Source organism: Brassica napus, chromosome C7, assembly GCF_020379485.1.
Source record: "Brassica napus cultivar Da-Ae chromosome C7, Da-Ae, whole genome shotgun sequence".
Lineage (NCBI taxonomy): Eukaryota > Viridiplantae > Streptophyta > Magnoliopsida > Brassicales > Brassicaceae > Brassica > Brassica napus.
This window is the reverse complement of record NC_063450.1, coordinates 51868226-51890484: the sequence shown is the minus strand read 5'-3', so window position 1 is coordinate 51890484 and position 22259 is coordinate 51868226. Positions and strand designations below refer to the sequence as shown.

Sequence of the window (22259 nt, the reverse complement as noted above, 5' to 3'; positions counted from 1 at the left end):
TGGTCGTATAGGAAAGCCGAAAGAAATTTTGCTAGTGTAAAGATCAAAGTCAATGGCATTTAATGGACGTTTTAATAAATCAACACACGTCTAATCCCAAAAAAACAAGAAAGGTTAAAGTAGTTTCATACTTTCATTAGTAAAGTTTGATAAATATACATGCTTTGGACAAGCCCAACCCAATTTGGATGGACACATAAACACATATAGTAATTATGGTTATTAATGGGCCGTAATACTCTAATCATGGGCCTCTTGAGAAATATCACAAGAGGCACACTTTTGTTCATAGCAACGAATCTAGAAACCGAAAAACCCTAAGCAGAGATCGAAGCTAAGAAGACAATTTGTTTCCTCCCACTCTTCGATACGTCTCTTCGTTCCATCATTCATGGCTGTAAGTTTCGTTAATCTGAGCTTCGATTTCTTTTTTTTCTTTCCTTGGTTGAGCTTAAAGGTTGTAACTTTACTTGTTCAAGTAGCATTAGAACTTTCAAAAAAGCTGCGAACTTTGGTGTTTCTGAGCTCTGATTTTGCGAACCCATGATTGTTTTAGCTGATACGACTTCGAAAGATTTAGGTTTTTCTTATCATGATTTCTTCGAAGCTTGGTTTAGTAATTTGTTTTGTGTATTGGTGAGATTTGTGCAGACCATACCGGTAAACCCGAAGCCGTTCTTGAACAACTTAACCGGAAAGACGGTTATCGTCAAGCTCAAATGGGGAATGGAATACAAAGGTAATTATCTTTTCTTTTACCCATTATGAGTGTTGATATGATAACCAAAAGCTTGTAATGTTTCTTATCTATTTTACAGGTTTCCTCGCCTCTGTTGACTCCTACATGAACTTGCAGGTACTTTCCTTTAGCGTTTTTATGAGGATGCTAAATTAGGATGAAGTTTTGAACAAAGATTGATGTTGTAATGTTAAAAGATAGAAATCAATTTAGTTATACAGATAAGCCTATCATTCTTTTCAGTTTAGTCATTTGAGTTTGGCTATACTGTTTTTTTTTTGTACAGCTTGGAAACACTGAAGAATACATCGATGGACAGTTGACTGGAAACCTCGGAGAGATCTTGATCAGGTAATCTATAACCACATTTTTCTTAACTTCATTCTCAATGTTACCACTTCTTCATTATTGTTTCCTATATATGTAAATCCGTTATATGTTTTCAACAAAGTTGAAGTGAGACTTAAGAATTGGACTTGGCTTTTAACTGAACAAACATTCATTCATCATCTTAACCTAGCTGTGTTAAATTTTTGGATCCCTTGGTTTTAACTTACTGGCTTTGTTCAAACAGATGCAACAACGTTTTGTATGTCCGAGGTGTGCCAGAAGATGAAGAACTCGGAGACGCTGAACAAGACTAGCCTGTGCCCGTGGACTTAGAAATCGCCAGATCTTGTTGTATTCTATGAGTATCTTAACCCAACTTGTGATATTTATATTTCAGCTTTGCTGTTACTGTTGCTGAATCTTTTGATACGTCGAAACTAAAGAAAAGCCACAAGCAAAAGACCGAAAAATAAGAAAAAAGAAAGAGAAAGATCAGTAGACAAGCGGCGGCGATGGCCATTAGGGTTTCCTTTCGAATCTATCACCATATGTTCTAATTGTCACCCGATTATTTCAGCTGCTCAGATCCAGTCGAGCTGTCCAAGATCCACCTCAATCAAACCCCAAACCGTTCAGTCGTCTTCAAAGAAATGGGAGATTAAGGCGAATGTCATTCGCGTTCAGTGACCGGCCTTCATAAAGGAGACTCATCCGGTCATAGTCGTGTCCATTAAGCCGGTGTGGCTTCTCAGTCAAAATTCTTCGAAGCTTTGGGGTACCCTGAGATCTAAAACCCTAAAGTCGAGATGAATCGGAGCAGGAAGAGAAAAGAACCATCTCTCCTGGAGGAACTTAAGGAGTTGGAACTGCTAGAGGAAGGCGAGATGGTAGATATTCCAGACTTGGAAGTAGAGGACCTGATCGAAGAAAACACACTCAGCGTAGTAGTTCGCTGCCTTAACCCCCCATGTGCATAAGGTTGGAGGTCTGGTGAAGGCGCTTCCCCCAATCTGGGGTATGGAGGAGAGAGTTCGAGGAAGAGGGGTGGGAGAGCATAGAGTACAGTTCACTTTTACCTCAGAGAACGATCTTCGGCATGTCCTATCCAAAGGACCTTGGTTTGTCAATGGATGGATGGTGTCCATGGACCAGTGGAACCCCAACCCACCACCGGAGTACCAGCAACGCATCCCCTTCTGGATAAGAGTTCGTGGCCTTCCTATCCATATGCTGAAACGAGAAATTGTGGAGAGCTTGCTAGGACCTCTTGGGGAAGTTGGACCAGTGGAGCTTCACGCAAAAAACTCAAACTCTTTGGAATATGTGCGAGCAAAGGTTAATATCAACACTGAAGAGCCGCTTCAATTCCGTAGAGTTGCGAGATTCAGATCAGGAGTAACTATTCCAACTGAGTTGGAGTACGGAAAGCTGATTAAGGTCTGCTACACATGTAAGCGCCTTACCCACGATCAGTCAAGATGCCCCTTGCAATTTAGTACACTCGAGGATCCAAGTAGAGGGACTTGGGAGAGGAGCAAGGAAGAAAATCTAATGAGGAAACTTCTTGAAAAAGAAGTTAAAGCCAAAGAAGCTCTGCAGAGAGGTCCTGGGAAAGGGGTACAGATAGGCAACACTCTTCAGAGAGAAAGTACAAGAGCAGGGCGAGCTCGAGACTCGGGTCCATGCAAGGAAGATAAAAGGAAAGGCAAAAGAGTAGCATCGTCGCCCCGAGTAATGTGGAAGCAGAAAGCTGACAGGGGGGACTCGAGAGCGACGAAAAGTACAGAAGAATCCACTGCGAAATCAATCTCCACTGGCAAAGGAAGCTCGGACGTACTTAAAGAACCAAGATCAGTCTTCAAAAGACTTGGTAGTTCAGAGGATGGAAACGGACCAGGAGGTAGTAAAGGCCGCAGCCAGAATAGATCGCAGGAGCATGATTTAAGAGTAATACTGAGTGGAGGATCTCAGGGGGAGAAAGTGGATGGAAAATCTAGCAAAGGAAGTAGGAGTCCACCTACGGTCTTTGAGAGATTGAGCAGCCCAATCTTCTCTACCCCAAGAGAGAACAAAAGGCAAGAGTCTTCTGCTGCTACGAAAAGGAGAAGGCAGAGTGGTAGCAACGAAGACAGACAATCAAAGAAAGCTAAGCGCGACTCCTTTGAGAAAGAAAAGGCATCCTCCTCCTCGGTCTTCCTCAGACTGGGAGGAACAGAAGTGGGGACAGGAGGAGATGTAGATCCCCAAGCTGATCATTCTGCTTTTGTAGCAGCGTTCACACCAGTTCAATCTGCTCGTGGAGCAGCACTTTTCCCAGATCATTCTGCCTGTAGGGTAGCATTGGCAAGTGGAATCAAATTGAAACAAGGGTTGATGGGTAATTCCAACCCTTCGAGGTCCATATGAGGATATTGAGTTGGAACTGTCAGGGGTTGGGGAATACCCCTACAGTTCGACATCTACAGGGATTGCATGGTCAGCATTTCCCTGAGATAATATTCCTCAGTGAGACCAAAAGTGGAAGGAGGTACATGGAATCAATAGTGGAGAAATTGGGATTTCATGGCCTAGTTACGGTAGATGCGAGAGGGAAGAGTGGTGGACTGGCAGTGCTCTGGAAGAATTCATGCGCCGTAGAGGTGTTACAAGCCAACAGTAGAGTGATTGACTTGAAGGTGAGGTGGCAGGATCAGGTCTTCTTCTTAACATGTGTGTATGGAGATCCGGTCAAAGGTAAAAGGAGAGAAGTGTGGGAGAGGATTGAGAGGATAGGAGCGGAGAGAAGTGGAGCTTGGATGCTAACCGGTGACTTTAATGAGATCCTTGATCAGTCAGAGAAGGAAGGTGGAGCAGAACGTGCAGAGAGGGAGGGCCAAGACTTCATGAAGCTCTTGCTAAACTGGGGACTATGGGAGATACAATACAAAGGCAATCCCTTATCGTGGGCGGGGAGAAGGTGTAATGATCTAGTACAATGTAGATTGGATTGATCTGTAGCAAATCAAGAATGGTTAAATGTTTTCCCACAAGCCACCACCTTCTATCTCCAGAGAGTCTGTTCGGATCACAGTCCTATTCTCACCTCCTTGGACGGTTTACAAATGAAGAAGAGGTTTTCTTTTAGATATGACCATAGGTGTGTGAGAAGAAATGGTTTTGTGGAGGTAGTGAACAACAGTTGGAGGAGTAACGCGAATGGTCAAGCAGGTTTGATGTCCAAGATTGTGGTTTGTAGGAAGGCCATCTCCAACTGGAAAAGACAAGCGAAGCCAAACTCGGCTGTGCGTATCCAGGAGCTCCATTACAAGATCGATGAGGCTCACGACAGGAGAACTACAGACTGGAGGAATTCCAAAAACTCAAAAAGGAACTGGACGAGGAGTATTATAATGAAGAGTTGTTCTGGATGGAGCAGAGCCGCCTGATTTGGCTAAGATCAGGGGATAAAAACACCAAGTTTTTTCACGCTGTTACCAAAAACAGGAGAGCCCAGAGCAGGATCAAAATCCTCATAGATGGGAAGGTAATGAGTGGTTCTCAGAGGAAAATCTTGGGAGAGTGGCTGAGAATTATTTTAAAAAAGCTCTTTGCGTCGGAAAGTGTGGGGTTTGAATTAGAGGAGTGGTCAGAGATTCCAACCATGCTGTCCCCTAGCCAAAATGATGCTCTGATGGCCCCAATAACGAAGGAAGAAGTTAGGAAAGCGGTGTTTGAGATAAATCCAACTAAATGTCCAGGACCAGATGGGATGAACGGATTCTTCTTCCAGCAGTTTTGGGAAACCAACGGCGACGATATTACAGCCACGATACAGAGATTCTTTGAGTCTGGTGATCTGGAGGGGGGCTGAATAACACGAACATCTGTCTGATCCCAAAGTCCTTGACGGCCAAGAGTATGAGTGAATACAGACCAATCAGCCTCTGCAATGTGGCGTATAAGATAGTCTCCAAGCTTTTGGCAAAGAGAATGAAGAAAGTCCTACCAAGTGTGATCTCTGAAACACAGGCAGCTTTCGTGGAGGGGAGGCTGATCTCAGATAATATTCTGGTTGCACATGAGCTGCTGCACGCCCTTAGTTCAGACAATAAGTGCTCCTCGGAATTCATCCCCATCAAAACAGATATATCCAAAGCATATGACCGAGTAGAATGGTCATTCCTGGACAAGGCGATGCAAGGACTGGGCTTCTCAGATGCATGGAGGAAACTCATTATGAGCTGTGTCACATCAGTTAGGTACCAAGTTCTGATCTACGGGGAGGCCTACAGAAGGATCATACCAATGAGGGGGTTAAGGCAGGGGGACCCTTTGTCTCCTTACCTATTTGTCATCTGTACAGAAATCCTTGTTCAGATGTTAAAGCTAGCAGAGAAAAAGAAAAGCATGTATGGTCTCAGGGTAGCAAGAAGAGCCCCTCCTGTTTCACACTTATTGTTTGCCGATGATAGTATGCTATACTGCAAAGGTATAGATGAGAATGAGCTGAATACGGTAGTGAATATCCTCCATCAGTATAGCTTGGCGTCAGGGCAAAGGATCAACTACGACAAATCGAGTGTGAGCTTTGGAAAAAACATACCAGCAAGTAAAAGGGAGGAGATCAAAAGGCGGCTTGGTATTGAGAAAACAGGAGGGAGCGGGCTTTATCTGGGCTTGCCGGAATCATTTAGAGGCTCTAAAGTATCCATACTTAGCTACTTGAAGGAGAATTTGAATAAGAAGGTTCATGGTTGGCAAACAAAGTTCCTTTCTCCAGCCGGTAAAGAAGTCCTCCTTAAAGCAGTTGCGATGGCTCTCCCTACATACACTATGGCTTGTTTCCTGCTTCCTAAATCAATATGCCAGCAGATAATGTCCATTCTATCGGATTTCTGGTGGAGGAATAGTCATGAATCGAGAGGTATGCATTGGAAAAGTTGGGAGAGTCTATGTAAACCAAAGAGTGGTGGCGGTTTGGGATTTAAAGACTTGGAGGCTTTTAATATAGCCCTTCTCGGGAAGCAGTTATGGAGGTTGTTAACCAACAAGAACTCTCTGGTGTCAAGAATCTTTAGAAGTAGATACTTCAAAAATTCTGATCCCCTGAGCGCCCCACTCGGTTCTAGACCCTCTTATGCTTGGAGGAGTATACACGCAGCACAAGGTCTGGTTAAACAAGGAGCAAGAATGATGATAGGTAACGGGAGAGATACCAAGGTTTGGCAGGACATGTGGCTTGGGAGCAAACCAGCCTCACCGGCCCTATCTATGCGTATGTGCAGTGAAGATGATAGACTGCGAGTCTCGGAGGAACTAATGGTAAGCGACCTAAGGTGTAATAGTGGTCGAGATTGGAATCATGTCCTGTTGGATAAGATGTTTGCACCAGAGACTCGAGAACAGATCAAGAAAATTCACCCAGCAGGAAGAAGTGGCACCGATACTTATTCTTGGGAGTATACCAAGTCAGGTCACTACACGGTGATATCAGCTTATTGGGTTCAGGTTAATGTGCTGGATGCCAAGGAGAAGGACTCTATAGTGCTACAACCCAGTCTGGATGGCATTTACCAACAAGTATGGAGTATCGAAACAAGCCCCAAAATTCGTCATTTCCTGTGGAGGTGTCTCAGTAACGCGTTACCAGTTGCTGATAATATGGTGCATCGCCATATAGCGAAAGACAAGAGATGTAGTAGGTGTGGAGAGGAAGCGGAAACAGTGAACCACCTACTCTTTTTGTGTCTGTATGCACGTCTAGTTTGGGCTATGGCAAATGTACACATCCCACCAGCAGGAAGATGGTCTGACTCCTTCTTCTCTAACTTTTATTGGGTCTTAAATCTGAAAAAAGAGTACCCAAAGGAGGAGATAGAGGAGGACCTCATCCCCTGGCTGCTAAGGAGATTGTGGAAAAACCGGAATGAGTTCCTCTTTAGGAGTCGAGAGTATACAGCGTCTGCTACTGTGGTGAAAGCACGTGAGGACGCGACAGCGTGGAGGAGCAGAGAAGAGGTTAAACCAGTGGAGGCCAAAACGCCCACTTTGGAAGCACCAACCAAGAGATGGACTCCACCTCAGGCTACAAGGCTCAAGTGTAATACTGACGGCTCATGGAAGCAAGAGACTGGGGAGGGAGGAGTTGGTTGGGTACTGAGAGATAGTATGGGAAATCTGATGTGGGCGGGGGCTAAGAGAATCACTGGAATGGGGTCTGAACTAGAAGTAGAGGCGGAAGCTCTGCGTTGGGCCGCTCAGGTTCTGACTGGATTTGGCTATCGGAATGTCACCTTTGAAACTGATTCTCAGGTTCTCTCGAAGATGTTGAGTGGAGAGGAAGCAACCTGGCCGAGAGTGAGACCGTTCATTCAAGAGATAGGTGCATCCGTTGCAGGAATGAATGAGGCGGAGGTGGTTTACTACCCAAGAAGTGGTAACAAAGTTGCAGATAGAATAGCGAAGGAGACTGCTACGTTTACGTCCTTTGTCCCTAAGCTGTATTCTATTGTGCCTAGTTGGTTGTTTGCTTGTATGGAGGTTGATAAGTCAGTTGTAGAACATTGAATTGGCTAATGAGAAGTAGTTGTTGAGTAAAAAAAAAAAAAAAGAAAAGCCACAAGCTGTTTAGATGTTTGACAAACCAAACTCCTTGCCGGTTTTCTGTAAATGGAATGGAATGCGCGTCGTTTTATACTATCGTTTCCACACCTCAAATTACGGCCCAAAACAGATATGAATAATATACTGGCCACATTCAGAGAAACTAAATGACCCACTTAGCCATGACAAACACAGTTTTGTAGAATAGTTTTACAGTATAAACGTATAATCAATTTTTTCAGTTGAATTGTAAGCAAAAGGTTAAGGTTAAAAAAAAAATAAAAAAGGTAAAAATCGTTTGAGTTGAAAGTTGTTCAAACCAGATGCAACTGTTGGAGAAAGCGGATACGAGGCGCAGCGGAATGTAGCAATCGTGTTTCCCCTGACCTTGTGAGAATCTGAGAGAAAAATACTTCGACGATATTAGGATATAATATAACCAATAACTAAATGAAACAAGCATTTTTTACGTAGAAAACCTCCTCGATGTGAGAAGGAAAAACCACGGGACCGTAGTCCACTCAACAATCCACTATATAAATGTATGTGAGTACAACCACGTCCTCCCTGTTCAACAACCTGAACAGAACAGAGACTCAAACTACAAAGAGCTATCTCCAACACAAGAACAACAACAACAAGAGAGCAACACAAAGCTTCAAAACCAGCAGAAACCAAACGACCTCAGCTCACAAGGATTCCGGCAACCAGAGACTAATCCCACCGTACAAATCCAAGATAAACCAGTCAACAACAGCTCTGCCAAATTTCAGCTCAATCAGAGAAGATCTCACCGTCGGATTTACCAAACACTCAAGACAGCACTGCTGAAGAACTGTGACGACCAGCTTCACTAAAACCCAGACAACAGAAGATCCAACCGTTGAAATCTAAATCCATTCGGTGAACCTTTAACTCACTGACTGAAGAAGCTTCCCACAAAATATCAGCCCGATCAGGATCCGTTGGACCCTCCAAATCTGCCTTGACAAACCTAGACGAAATTCTGCCTCCTTCCCTCTTTTCTCTCTTTTGTCTTTTTGATTCTTGTAAGTCTCTACATAAAAAAGTAGGTCAAGAGACTATATATATGTGTCTCACTAACCCTAAGAACCTCCAAGGCCCAATACTAATCTCATGGACTAATACCAATGGCCCAACTTCCATGTTTGGCTATCACCAACCAAACCCAATGGGTTTCCTCCATCTAGAAGGAACCCAACAAACTCCCCCTCCGACTAGGTGGAGGAAACAGCCATTCCGGCTATCCCTCGGCATACTTCAAGCTTCCCCCTCGGCAAAGACTTTGTCATCATATCAGCTCCATTATCATCCGTATGAACTTTCTCAAGTTCCACTTCTTTAGAAGCAACCACATCTCGTATCCAATGATACCTCCTCTGAATGTGTTTTGATTTCGAATGAAATGTAGAGTTCTTCCCGAGACAGATGGCGCTTTGACTATCACAAAGCAACACATACTTTTCTTGCTTGAAACCGATCTCTTCACAGAAGTTCTTCATCCACAACAACTCTTTACAAGCTTCAGTTGCAGCAATGAACTCTGCCTCAGTGGTAGATAGTGCAACGCACTTTTGCAGCCTTGACTGCCATGCCACAGCTCCACCCGCAAATGTTACCAAGTAACCCGAAGTAGACTTGCTAGAATCAACATCTCCAGACATGTCAGAATCTGTGAAACTGGCCAGTAAAGGCTTCTTACCCCCAAATGTAATCTTCAGATCAGAAGTCCCTCTGAGATATCTCAAAATCCACTTCACAGCATTCCAATGTTCTCTTCCTGGATTGGAGATAAACCTGCTGACAGCTCCAACGGCGTAAGCTAAATCTGGTCTTGTACAGACCATGGCATACATCAAACTACCCACTGCAGAAGCATATGGAACCTTCTCCATATCTTCTTTCTCTGCATATGTCTTCGGACTTTGTTGATTGCTCAGTCTTAAGTATGGAGCAAGAGGAGTACTCAACACTTTAGACTTGTCCATGTGAAACCGCTTAAGTACTTTTTCAATGTACTTCTCCTGAGATAAGTGAATCAGCTTCTCACCTCTATCTCGAACAATTCTCATACCAAGAATCTATTTCGCTGGACTCATATCTTTCATGGCAAAGGACTCACTGAGCTGCTCTTTCAGCTCCTTAATTTTGTCCATGTTCCTGCCCACAATCAACATATCATCGACATACAGCAACAAGATGACAAAATCATCCTCACCAAACACCTTCACAAATACACAATGGTCTGAATCAGTCTCTGCATAACCATGCTCCCCCATAACAGACTTGAACTTCATGTACCACTGCCTTGGTGCTTGCTTCAATCCATAAAGGGTTTTCTTCAAGCGGCAAACCAAATTTTCTTTGCCCTTTTTCACATAGCCTTCCGGTTGTTCCATGTAGATCTCTTCCTCCAAATCACCATGGAGAAAAGCAGTCTTCACATCCATTTGCTCAACCTCTAGATCAAGGCTCGCTGCCAATCCAAGCACAACCCGAATGGATGACATCTTCACAACAGGAGAAAAGATTTCATCATATCAATTCCCTTCTTTTGGTTGTAGCCTTTCACAACCAATCTAGCCTTGTGTCGAGGTGGCAAATTTTCGTCCTCATGCTTAATTCTGTACACCCACTTATTAAGCAGAGCCTTCTTGCCCTTAGGCAATTCCACCAACTCAAAAGTATGGTTCTCCTCAAAAGAATCCATCTCCTCATCCATGGCTCCAAACCACATATCCTTGTGTTCATCCTCCAAAGCTTCATCATAGCTTTCAGGCTCTCCCCCATCAGTAAGTAATACATACTCACTAGGATCATACCTTGTCGACGGTTTAAGAGCTCTCTCGGATCTTCTTACAACAATAGGTTGGTTCTCAGCAGCTGGTGTCTCACCAAGATTGTCACCATGATCACCACTACCATCTTCATGTGCGGGAGCATCTGCACTGGGTGTATTATCCTAAACCTCAACCTCACCGTGGACCGATGTAGAAGGAGTAGCCTCTAAATCAATCAAACTCTCATAAAACTGAGCTGGAATTTTGGACTTGTCAATGTCCTTAATCGTTTGATCTTCCATGAACACAACATCTCTTCTCCTTACGAGCTTCCTTTCAACGGGATCATAAAATCTGTACCCGAACTCATCCTGGCCATAACCGATGAACACACACTGCCGTGACTTCATCTCAAGCTTCGATCTCTCATCCTTGGGAATATGAACAAATGCCTTACACCCAAAGACCCTCAAGTGACTGTAAGAGACATCCTTACCAGTCCAAACCCTCTCTGGAATATCACCATCCAATGGAGCACTCGGTGACAAATTCAGTACATGAACCACCATGTTCAAAGCTTCTCCCCAGAAAGTCATCGATAAGCCTGACTGTGAGATCAAACATCTCATCCTCTCGACAATTGTCCTATTCATCCTTTCAGCCAACCCATTCAACTGTGGAGTCTTAGGTGGCGTGAACTGATGCCTTATCCCATGCTCTTTGCATAAGCATCAAATGGTCCAGAATATTCTCCACCATTATCACTGCGGATACACTTCAGCTTCTTCCCCGTTTGTCTCTCAACCAACACCACAAAATGCTTGAAATATCCCAACACCTGATCCTTCGTCCTCATAGGAAATACCCACAACTTCCTTGAATGATCATCAATGAAAGTCACAAAATATGATGCGCCACCAAGAGATCTTGTCCTCATTGGACCACACACATCTGAATGTACCAAATCCAGTACCTCGGGTTTCCTAGAAGGCGCAGAAGACTTGAAAGCCACTCTGTGTTGTTTTCCCGCAAAGCAATGCGAACACTTCTGCAGGTGCAAACCAGAGATTCCTGGAATCACCTCATTCTTAGACAACACAAACATTCCCTTCTCACTCATGTGACCGAGTCTCTTATGCCATAACTCCATGGCACCATCATTCTCCACCGCATTAACAGCGTCTTTGGAGACCTTAGCCTGCATCCAATAGAAGGATGATGACTTCTCACTTCGAGCCACAATCAAAGAACCGCGAGAGAGCTTCCATTTACCACCACCGTGCAAACTGAAATAACCCTCATCATCAAGTCGTCCCGTCGATATCAGATTTATCCTAATATCAGGAACATGCTTAACATCCTTAAGCACCAACCTAGTCCCAAGACTAGTCTCCAAGCATATATCGCCAATGCCAGCAACTTGGGCCATTGCATCATTTCCCATCTTCACGGAACCATAATTACCCGTAGTATAGGTAGAAAATAAATCCCGTTGTGATGTTGCATGAGTAGTGGCTCCACTATCAATCACCCAACTGGTGTCTTGGCATGCGACATTAATGGCATCACCCTCAAGAAGAATGAGAAACTGATCTTCGGTGACAGTCACCCGATCCACCTTTTCTTCTTGATTACCTTGCTGTTTGTTTTTCAACTTCCAGCAATCCTTCTTCATGTGCCCTTTCTTGTGACAGAAATAGCACTCCATGTTAGCAAATTTATTAGATTTGCTCCTGCTCCTGTTCTTATCTCTCTTGGGATCTCTACTCAAACTCCTCCCCCTTGACTCAGTAACAAAGACATCTGAACGCGAACTACTAGCATTCGGCTGCCTTCTTGCTTCCTCATTAAGAACACTGTTCTTCACTGAATCCATCGAAATAACACCTTCTGACGCGGAGTTACAAAGAGACATCCTGAAAACCTCCCAAGAATCCGGTAAAGTACCGAGAAGCCACATACCGTGAATCTCATCATCAAACCTGATGCCCATATCAGACAGCTTGTTGAGCAATCCCTGAAACGCATTCAAGTGATCCGTCATCGGAGTTCCCTCCTAATACCTCAGCTCAATCAACTTCTTGATCATGTACATCTTGTTGTTTCTGGTCTTCCTAGCATACAACTACTCCAGCTTCTTCCACAAAGAACGAGCATCTGTCTCAGTCTCAGTATGATGCAACACATTATCATCTACCCACTGCCTTATCAACCCACACACTTTGCGATGCAGCAGCTTCCACTCTTCATCCGTCTTCTTCTCAGGTTTCTTCTCCTCGAAGACTGGAACATGGAATTCTTTAACAAAGAGCAAATCCTCCATCTTGCCCTTCCATAGATGATAGTTAGCACCATTCAAGCTTATCATCCTGCTCGTATTTTCCATCATTCTCACAATCAACAATAACCCGAAGTTATCAAACCCAAAGCTCTAAAACCAGAAGCTCTGATACCACTTTGTTGGGGAAAGCGGACACGAGGCGCAGCGGAATGTAACAATCGTGTTTCCCCTGACCTTGTGAGAATCTGAGAGAAAAATACTTCGGCGATAGCAGGATATAATATAAGCAATAACTAAATGAGACAAGCACTTTTTACGTGGAAAACCTCCTCGATGTGAGAAGGAAAAACCACGGGACCGTAGTCCACTCAACAATCCACTATATAAATGTATGTGAGTACAACCACGTCCTCCCTGTTCAACAACCTGAACAGAACAGAGACTCAAGCTACAAAGAGCTATCTCCAACACAAGAACAACAACAACAAGAGAGCAACACAAAGCTTCAAAACCAGCAGAAACCAAACGACCTCAGCTCACAAGGATTCCGGCAACCAGAGACTAATCCCACCGTACAAATCCAAGATAAACCAGTCAACAACACCTCTGCCAAATTTCAGCTCAATCAGAGAAGATCTCACCGTCAGATTTACCAAACACTCAAGACAGCACTGCTGAAGAACTGTGACTACCAGCTTTACTAAAACCCAGACAATAGAAGATCCAACCGTTGAAATCTAAATCCCTTCGGTGAACCTTTAACTCACTGACTGAAGAAGCTTCCCACAAAATATCAGACCGATCAGGATCCGTTGGACCCTCCAAATCTGCCTTGACAAACCCAGACGAAATTCTGCCTCCTTCCCTCTTTTCTCTCTTTTGTCTTTTTGATTCTTGTAAGTCTCTACATAAAAAATTAGGTCAAGAGACTATATATATGTGTCTCACTAACCCTAAGAACCTCCAAGGCCTAATACTAATCTCATGGACTAATACCAATGGCCCAACTTCCAAGTTTGGTTATCACCAACCAAACCCAATGGGTTTCCTCCGTCTAGAAGGAACCCAACAGCAACAACGTTTTGTATGTCCGAGGTGTGCCAGAAGATGAAGAACTCGGAGACGCTGAACAAGACTAGCCTGTGCCCGTGGACTTAGAAATCGCCAGATCTTGTTGTATTCTATGAGCATCTTAACCCAACTTGTGAGATTTCAGCTTTGCTGTTGTTGAATCTTTTGATACCTCGAAACCAATGACCCTTTTCGATTAGTGTAATAAAACCCACGTGCCACCTTAGCCATGACGAATACAGACAGTACTGTAGAATATTTTTACAGTATAATTAAATTTTCCAGTTTTAGTTATTTGAAATTGTGATGATATACGAAAGTCCTATGATTGAATTCTAAGGCAAACTTTACTGTACTGAAATAGTGGTTTTCTCTGAAATCTGAATGTCCATGGTTGAATTGTAATGCAATCTTTTCGTTTAAAATGCATCATTATTTATTTCCGAATACATACCAATACAAAACTAACTTTTTACCTAACTTCTACTTACACAACCCACACCTATTCCATCGTTTATTGGTGACACATGCTTTTCTTCCACTTTCTTCAACTTCACGACGCTTTCATTTATCATTAAAATACAACTCCTTTATGGTATATAAGTGCATGTAGCATTTTCTAAAACCGCATCCTAAATCATTTCATATAGTCTCAATCCAAATCAGTTTCGTTCTCCTATGCATCTCTAATACACTAAATTCATTCAAATAATATATTTAGTGTAAAATTATTTGAATGATTATTAATACACGGTCAACATTAATATATTTGTTAACATATGCACAATATGTTAACAAATATATTGTGCATATGTTAATAAATATATTAATGCTGACCGTGTATTAATAATCATTCAAATAATTTTACACTAAATATATTTGTAATACACGGTCAGCATTAATATATTTGTTAACATATGCACAAATTTATTAATTATGATGAAGTCCTTTTAGCAAAAAAAAAACTTATGATGAAGTTGATTAATATTGAATTTTCTAGAACACGTTTTGATCTTTTAAAACTACTTGTGTTTGCTTTTGTATTGTTCAAAGTTAGGTTTCCTTCATCGATTTGGTATGTTCATTATGCTTACTCTAATTAGCGCCGTATACGGAAAGTGGAGGCATAAAGTTATACGCTTGATCTCTTGCATTTTAAGAACCTTACCATTCTTCGAAAAGGGTGCATTAACCAATGGCGAAGAGAAACACTTTTATTAATCGGAGAGTGGAGACACATCGAGTGGAAAATTGAGGGAGAGTTTTTTTGTTTATTGGTATTGAGGAGTTGGGAAATAGCGGTTAACTTTTCAATTAAGCTAGAGCCCTTTTCATTCTGTAAGCGTTTCAACATTGAAATTTCAAGTTTTATTTTTATATTTCCTTGGATTACATTAAATATGTTTTGAAGAACTATTAAAGAATAGTACTAAGAGTCAATCAGTGATTTATAAAGCTTTAAGTGGAGAAACAAAGTCACTCAAAGGAGGAAAATGAGACAACATATGAACCTGCTCTAGCCGCTCTGTTTGGTCATTGATTTATATGCTCTCTTTTTGAAACTTTTCATTTCGTTTTTCTCCACTATGGTCTATAAAACATAAATGGTGGAAGACTCCTTAATCTAATAGTTTGACCAAATAACAATTAATGTTCACCAAGAGGCTCGGGATACAATTCTAGATTGTATAGTTTGTACACAGTTTTTTTTTTTTGAGAACTTGTTTCTACAAGATTTTGAAAGTTAACTTTTGTTAGTTGTGCTAACTTTTTTGATCATCTTAACCTCTGTTAGTTGTGTTAACTTTTTTGATCTCTTGGTTTTAGTTTACTGCCTTTGTTCAAACAGATGCAACAACGTTTTGTATGTCCGAGGTGTGCCAGAATATGAAGTAGAATTCGGAGACGCTGAACAAGACTAGCCTGTGCCCGTGGACTTAGAAATCGTCAGTTTTGTTGTATTCTATGAGCATCTTAACCCAACTTGTGAGATTTCAGCTTTGCTGTTGTTGAATCGTTTGATACCTCGAAACTAAAGAAGGCCGCAAGCCCTTTACTTCTTTGAGAAACCAAACTCCATGCCGGTTTTCCGGGAGGGAATGCTTGTCGTTTCTAACCATCATTTCCAGGCCCCCAAATTGCGGCCCAAAACACATTTGAGTAAAGCTGGCCACATTCAGAGAAACTAAATGACCCATTTCGATTAGTGCTAAAAACCCACGTGCTACTTTAGCCATGACGAATATAGTATTGTAGAAAATAGTTTACAGTATATAATTAAATTCTACTGTCTACTTGTTATTGAAAAAGTTAAGGTTAAATAAAAAGGAAAAATTGTTTGAGTTGAATTTTGTTTTCAATTTTACAAGGTCAAGAAAAACTACGGCCGTTGAGTAAGAAGAGTTCACATTTCAACTCTTTAATTGTTCCAAGTCAAAATATATGGATATTTCGTATATTTCTAAGGACTACATCATATTGTAATGAATGTTTACACTTTAATAAATCAATTTTAAAGAACAAGAAGAAATAACATAACGCTGAAAAGATTATTCTTGGAACTAAGATAAGTTTGGAGAAGTAAGAGGGGTATTGCCGACGATCAAAATATCATTACTGTTGGTGAATAAAGAGGTTATTTGTGAGATAGCTAAAAAAAAGGAAAATTGGTTTTGTAGAAAGAAGGTAGAGAGAGATATGAGGAGAGAAAAAATGTGAGAGAGTGTATTTTGGTTAGTAAGTGAATTTTGGATTTTTTTGATGTTATACCATGCAATTTTCCTAAAATAAAAAATAACGAAAATGGTAGTTTTTTTTTTGTCAACAAAATGGTGGTACTACTAGCTACCATGTCAATGAACGCCGATGATCGGTTCCTATAACGTGGCATATTTTCGTTTATGAAATTCATAATCCCTTATTTATTACACTTTAATAGTTTTGCGAAGATTAGTAATTTCTGTAGCCTGACTTAATAGTAATAAAAAGACTAATTTATGAGGTGGAGAGAAACACACAACAAGAAGAGAAGAAAAAAGTAGTTGAAAGAGGAAGAGAAACATCATGTTTGTTTATTGTTGGAAAGTGGATCCTCCACCAACTTAATTTCGCACGTATCAATGTAACTCACATCACGTGCTATTATATCTTCAACTACATGCTCCCAGCTCACCACCTACCATACCATCCCATCCCATTCCATTCATCTCAACTACCAAAAAGCACTTCCGAACCAGCTAGAAGGTTTCAAGTGGCATGTCTTGACGATGACAACAATTAACCTTTTTTGAAAAAAAATTCAGTGTGCTATATGCATGTGTTAGTAGTATAGGCACGTGTATTTTCAAGAATATATCATGCAAATAGCAGATCATGTAAGTTCTCATACATGTATGGTGTGCCACCTGCGCTATATATATTATGCCAAATTGATTTCAAACAAGCTTATTGAGCAATCTATAAGAACATAGAGATTGTATTTGTCCAAAATGTTGCTGCTACCTATGTTACATGGAAACGGAAGCGGGTACGCGGAAGCGGAAGCGTATAGAAGCGCAAAAGCGAGATTTTTTGAAAAATTAGGAAGCGGGTACGTATTGGAAGCGTATATCCATATGTATGTATATATATGTATATATATATATATATTAAAATATAAGATTTTTTTTAAAAAAATTAGGACTAAAAATTATATGTTATAAATTTAAATAAATTATTTATTCATTTGTAATAATTTTGTAATGATTTCATATTAAAACTGTGAAAATAGACATAAATTAAGTTTAAAAGAAATTATTATATTAATTATTGTTAGGGTAAATCTCCAAAATAGCACCTTTCTAAGTTTATATCACAAAAATAGCACTCAAAAACTAAAATGACCAAAATAGCACATTTCTAAGTTTATCCTTTGAAAATTTTAATTTTTTTAATTTTTAAAATTTGAAATCTTATCCCCAAAACCTCATTTCTCAACTCTAAACCCTAAACCCTAAACTCTAAACCCTAAACCCTAAACCCTAAAATCTAAACCCTAAACCCTAAACTCTAAACCCTAAACCCTAAACCCTAAACCTTAAACCCTAAATTCTAAACCCTAAACCCTAAACCTTAAACTCTAAACTCTAAACCCTAAATCCTAAACCCCACTCTTTAACTCTAAATCCTAAGTTTGTGACTTTTGATAAAACATTAAGTGCTATTTTTGTGACTTTTGACCTTGAGTGATAGTTTGAGAACAAAAACTTGATTTATTGCTATTTTTGTCTTTTTCTCTTATTGTTAATGCTTCATAAATAATAGACACAATATATTTGAATATATGATATATGTTTAATAAAAACTTCAATACATAAAGATAATTTATAGTATTAATTTAATATTTATATATTTATATCCTTTCTATTCATTACTATTAAAATTTTGATTTTACAGAAATTAATAACTACGATTATATTTTTATTGATATTCAACCTTGTATTTTTTTTAAAGAACGAAAGCGTAATTCCAAAACGGAATCATAAGCTTCTAATGTGTTTTTAAAATGAATATTTTGGAAGCGTTTTGGAAGCGAGATTCCGTAAGCTTCCACAAGCTTCCGATTCCGGTTCCGAAGCGGGAAGCAGATGTCCGATGAAGCTTCCGTGCAACGTATGCTGCTACATAAATAAATATTCATACCAAAGGATCACATCAAATCTTATGCAATTTTTTTCATTATTTTATCTGGTGGCTATATAACAAAGAGTTCAAAAAATAAAATCATCAAAAGTAAATGAAAAAAAATATAGAAACTAAATTAAGAATTGGAAAAAGGAGGTTCATTCATTTCCTCTGAGGATCACAAACTTCATGATCATCATAATGTGGCATTTCTGTGCCGTATACATAATTATAATAAAGTACACAGTGAGTGTGTGTGGGGGCTTCGACAGCTTCGTTACCATACATCTCTTAGATACCTTCCACTCATTTGCAGATTCTTCACAAAGCTCTCTGCTTTCGTCGAATCCATTGATCCCTGAAAAACAAAGACAATACATAATCAATAAACACTCTGTTTGTGATGTGATGAGAACTCATGTTTTGGGTCTCATACGCACCTGTTCTTGAGCTATTGTGTGAAGAGACCTGTGAACGTCTCTTGCCATGCCTTTGGCGTCACCACAAACATATACATAAGCTCCTTGAGAGATCATGTTCCATATATCAGAAGCCTGCATTGCGAATGAATTGTCAGCTCAAGAATCTGATAAAATATGCAAAGATCTGGTTATTAAAGGGATCATACCTTGTCCATCATCTTGTGCTGTACATATTCTTTGGTTGGTCCTTCACGAGAGAAGGCGACGCTTAGCTCTGAGAGTGCACCACTCTCTAGAAACCTCTGGAGCTCTTCCTCGTAGATGAAGTCCTGCAAATACAAGAAGAGTTAGAGAAACTGAACTAACAGATGATTTTGATAAGAGTTTTTGAGAATGGTTTTATTACCATTCTGCGGTTTCTGCATCCAAAGAACAAAACTGATGGTCCAAGTTCAACACCAGATTCTACCAACGCAAGCCTTTCCTGAAGGAAACCTCTGAAAGGAGCCAATCCTGTCCCTGGACCGATCATGATGATCGGTACCTTCGAATCAGAAGGAAGCTTGAAGTTGGATTGCCTAACAAATATTGGTGCTGAGCAGCAGTTTTCACTCTTCTCATAAGGCACAGCACTCTGTCATTACAACATGCACAAAAGCACCCAAATTTAACAAAATTTTCGATAAAAAAATGGCAAAAAGATCACAATGTGATATGTTTACCTTCATCCAAGTTGAACACACTCCCTTGTGGATCCTTCCTGTTGGCATCTTCTCATAGACCAGTGCACATGTGACATGGATTCTAGTTTCAGCAATCCTATGCAAGTAAACAAAGACAATGAGTCAGTACCAGATACGTCTCAAAGTTAGCCATTTGAAGACAAAAGACCAAGTCAATGAGAGAGAAGTGCTCACTTGGGAGATGATGATATTGAGTAGAACCTAGGCTGCAACCTTGGAGCGACAGCAGCAAAGAAGACACCAAGTGGCGGCTTGGCTGAAGGAAACTCTGCCATCACCTCGAGTAGACTTCTTTGACTCTCTACTACCCACTTTGAATACTCATCCTGGTGTTGAAAGGATTACAATAAATATACTGGTCAGAGAAAACTCTACAAATGGAAAATCAAGAATAGCAGCGTCGCACAAACCTTTCCAGCAGGTGAAGCAAGGTGTTTCAATCGCTCTGCTTCGGTAGGATCAGAAGCATGAGCAGCCAAAGCAAGTAAAGCGGACTGAAAGAAAACAAAAAAAACCATTGAGTTCGAACCTCTGTGAAGACAAACGAGACTGACAAAATCAAGATGTGAATTCAAACCAACCTTCTTAGGAGAACTCAATAGACAAGCATATCGTGTAAGCGCTGTTCTCAAGCTGCAAGGTGGGAATGTAGGAGGAAGCGAGCTGCTGATTGGTGTTCCATCTTCTTTATCAGAGTGAAGGGAGAAGTAAGTATCAGGAGACATATCCAGCAACCTAAGCGCTTCCTCTACGGTTTCATTTAGATTATCACTCAGTACACCAACATGATCTCCAGTTTCATACCTGACAACACACATTCATGTTATTATTTCAAGTATGTTTCCTCTGATTATGTACAAACAGTAAAACTCACGTCAGTCCACTTCCTGCAATATCAAATTCAAGATGGGTGCAGGAACGGTCAGACTCCGGAGTATGAAGCTCTCTTCTCACAGCAACATTTGCCCTGTAAGGATGCTGAGCATCAAACACAGCATGACCATTCCCGTTGGCCAAGTTTTTCTCATTCAACGCGTCTGCAGAGTTGTGGATAGAAACTCTGTATTCTAACACAGCTGCAGTGTACGGTGTAACAGCTGTGTCACCTTCTTCCCTCAGTATTGTATCTAACTCTGGCCACAATGCTTCTCGCCTGCAAGAGATAGAAAAAATTGAGCTCAGAAAACAAAAAAACAGATATGTCCAGAGCAGTTAAAAGAGAGAGTACAGATGAAGTAAATACCAAGCGGTAAAGTCATCTTCAATACACTGGTCATCATCTCCAAGACCAACATGTACAAGACGCTGTGCACCTGAAACAAACAAAGTCATCAAGTTAGAAAACTATAATACAAGCCTACACAAACACATCAAGAGGAATGGTGAAATAAAGAAACAAACAAACAAACCTTGTTCTACAAGGATGTCATCTACAACTTTGGCAACCTGCAACACAGATTTACAAAAACAATTCCAATATTAGCCAAGGAAACTGGAATAAGCGTGAAAAAAAAAAAAAGGATTCCATTTTAAAAACCTTATTAAAATGCTCATATTGTCTGTTTCCTAACCCAAAAACTCCATACTTCAAGTTCTTAAGCCACTCTCCTCTGTCATCACCCTGTAACACACATGTCTAAAACTTCAGAAACAAGTAAAAACATAAACTAAACAAAACCACGCAAAGCAAAATAAAAAGACTCACCTCGGTGAACCATTTGTAGAATCTCGCTGCATTGTCCGTAGGCTCACCGTCTCCGTATCTACACACCAAAAAACAAGATCAGCCACAAGAATGAGAGAACAAAACAACTTCAACCAGAGACGCTAAAGAAAAAACTAACGTGGCTAAGAAGAAGAAAGCAACATCCTCCTTCTTCAACTTCTCCTCATACTCATCATCATCAGCCGCGTAATCATCCTATTAAACAAACAAAAAATTTAAATCAGAATCAAAAAAAAAAAAAAAAAAAAGCATCAAACTTTTTAAAAAGGGTATAATAATACCAAATCAACGATCTTGAATCTGGTCTTCTCGTATCTCGCTCTAGCTTCTTCTCCCAAAGCCTGTCAAAAATCGAATCCAATCATCAGCTTCAAATTATTTGAATTTTGAATCAAAAGCAACTCACTTTAGCGAACCCTTCTGCGGTTCCGGTCTGTGTACCGAAAAAGATCGTGACTTTCTTCCTCCCGTCGTCGACCTCGTCCTCGCGCGGCGGCTTGAGCACCAGCGGCTTAAGCGTCTCGGCGCGTTTCGAGCTCCCGGAGCCGCCGGATCTCCGCCAGAGGAGCATGACGATGCAGCCGATGAGGACAGCAATGGAGGTGGATATTATCATGGCGAATTGGCGATTCTCGATGAGCATGGAGCTCAATTCGGCGGCGACGGACTCGTAGGCGGAGGCGTTCGCCGGGTCGGAGACGACGACGGGTTCTCCTTTGATGATGGCGGACATGAGATCGAATGGAGAAGAGGAAGAGGACGACATGGTGTTTACGTTGAAGAAGAAGAAGAAGATCTCTCTCTCTGTGTAAATCGGAGGTTGGTGTGGTGAAGGTGAGAGAGAGACTCTTATGAGAGAGAAAGTACAATGGAGAACGAAGAAGAAGAGGAGAGATTTTATA

General features: G+C 40.9%; 2 protein-coding genes and 1 long non-coding RNA gene across 5 annotated transcripts; 2 read left to right on the top strand and 1 right to left on the bottom strand.

The window, feature by feature from the left end:
* The first annotated feature begins 245 nt into the window (after nucleotides 1–245).
* On the top strand, nucleotides 246–13984 carry LOC106410289 (probable small nuclear ribonucleoprotein F). 3 transcript variants are annotated; one of them, XM_048763242.1, is made up of 6 exons: nucleotides 246–397; nucleotides 652–739; nucleotides 819–856; nucleotides 1026–1090; nucleotides 1954–1956; nucleotides 13806–13984. In XM_048763242.1, the coding sequence occupies exons 1-6, from the start codon at nucleotides 392–394 to the stop codon at nucleotides 13870–13872; spliced, it is 267 nt and encodes an 88-aa protein (XP_048619199.1). In that variant the 5' UTR covers nucleotides 246–391; the 3' UTR covers nucleotides 13873–13984. The 3 variants fall into 3 exon arrangements, 2 of the variants coding, with proteins under 2 accessions (XP_048619199.1, XP_013706239.1); XR_007326349.1 differs by lacking the exon at nucleotides 1954–1956 and adding an exon at nucleotides 1314–1453 and having other exon boundaries at nucleotides 247–397; nucleotides 13943–13984; XM_013850785.3 differs by lacking the exons at nucleotides 1954–1956; nucleotides 13806–13984 and adding an exon at nucleotides 1314–1482 and having other exon boundaries at nucleotides 247–397.
* Nucleotides 13985–14705: 721 nt separating this feature from the next.
* Nucleotides 14706–17376, top strand: LOC111208302. Its single transcript, XR_002660284.2, has 2 exons — nucleotides 14706–15142; nucleotides 15632–17376. It is a non-coding gene; the product is annotated as an uncharacterized LOC111208302 (long non-coding RNA).
* Nucleotides 17377–18501: 1125 nt separating this feature from the next.
* On the bottom strand, nucleotides 18502–22259 carry LOC106410604 (NADPH--cytochrome P450 reductase 2). Its single transcript, XM_013851146.3, has 16 exons — nucleotides 21764–22259; nucleotides 21639–21698; nucleotides 21476–21552; nucleotides 21337–21394; nucleotides 21169–21252; nucleotides 21041–21077; nucleotides 20875–20944; nucleotides 20506–20784; nucleotides 20213–20435; nucleotides 20042–20125; nucleotides 19806–19957; nucleotides 19611–19707; nucleotides 19295–19522; nucleotides 19095–19217; nucleotides 18907–19020; nucleotides 18502–18824 (listed from the first exon to the last, which is right to left on the bottom strand). The coding sequence occupies exons 1-16, from the start codon at nucleotides 22121–22123 to the stop codon at nucleotides 18744–18746; spliced, it is 2127 nt and encodes a 708-aa protein (XP_013706600.1). The 5' UTR covers nucleotides 22124–22259; the 3' UTR covers nucleotides 18502–18743.

Coding starts and splice junctions, on each gene's coding strand:
- LOC106410289 (XM_048763242.1), top strand. Junction 740..818: donor ATGGGGAATGGAATACAAAG/GTAATTATCTTT, acceptor TCTATTTTACAG/GTTTCCTCGCCTCTGTTGAC. Junction 857..1,025: donor ACTCCTACATGAACTTGCAG/GTACTTTCCTTT, acceptor TTTTTTGTACAG/CTTGGAAACACTGAAGAATA.
- LOC106410604 (XM_013851146.3), bottom strand. CDS start 22,123: ATGTCGTCCTCTTCCTCTTCTCCATTCGATCTCATGTCCGCCATCATC. Junction 21,078..21,168: donor AATATGAGCATTTTAATAAG/GTTTTTAAAATG, acceptor TCTGTGTTGCAG/GTTGCCAAAGTTGTAGATGA. Junction 20,436..20,505: donor ATTGCAGGAAGTGGACTGAC/GTGAGTTTTACT, acceptor GTGTGTTGTCAG/GTATGAAACTGGAGATCATG.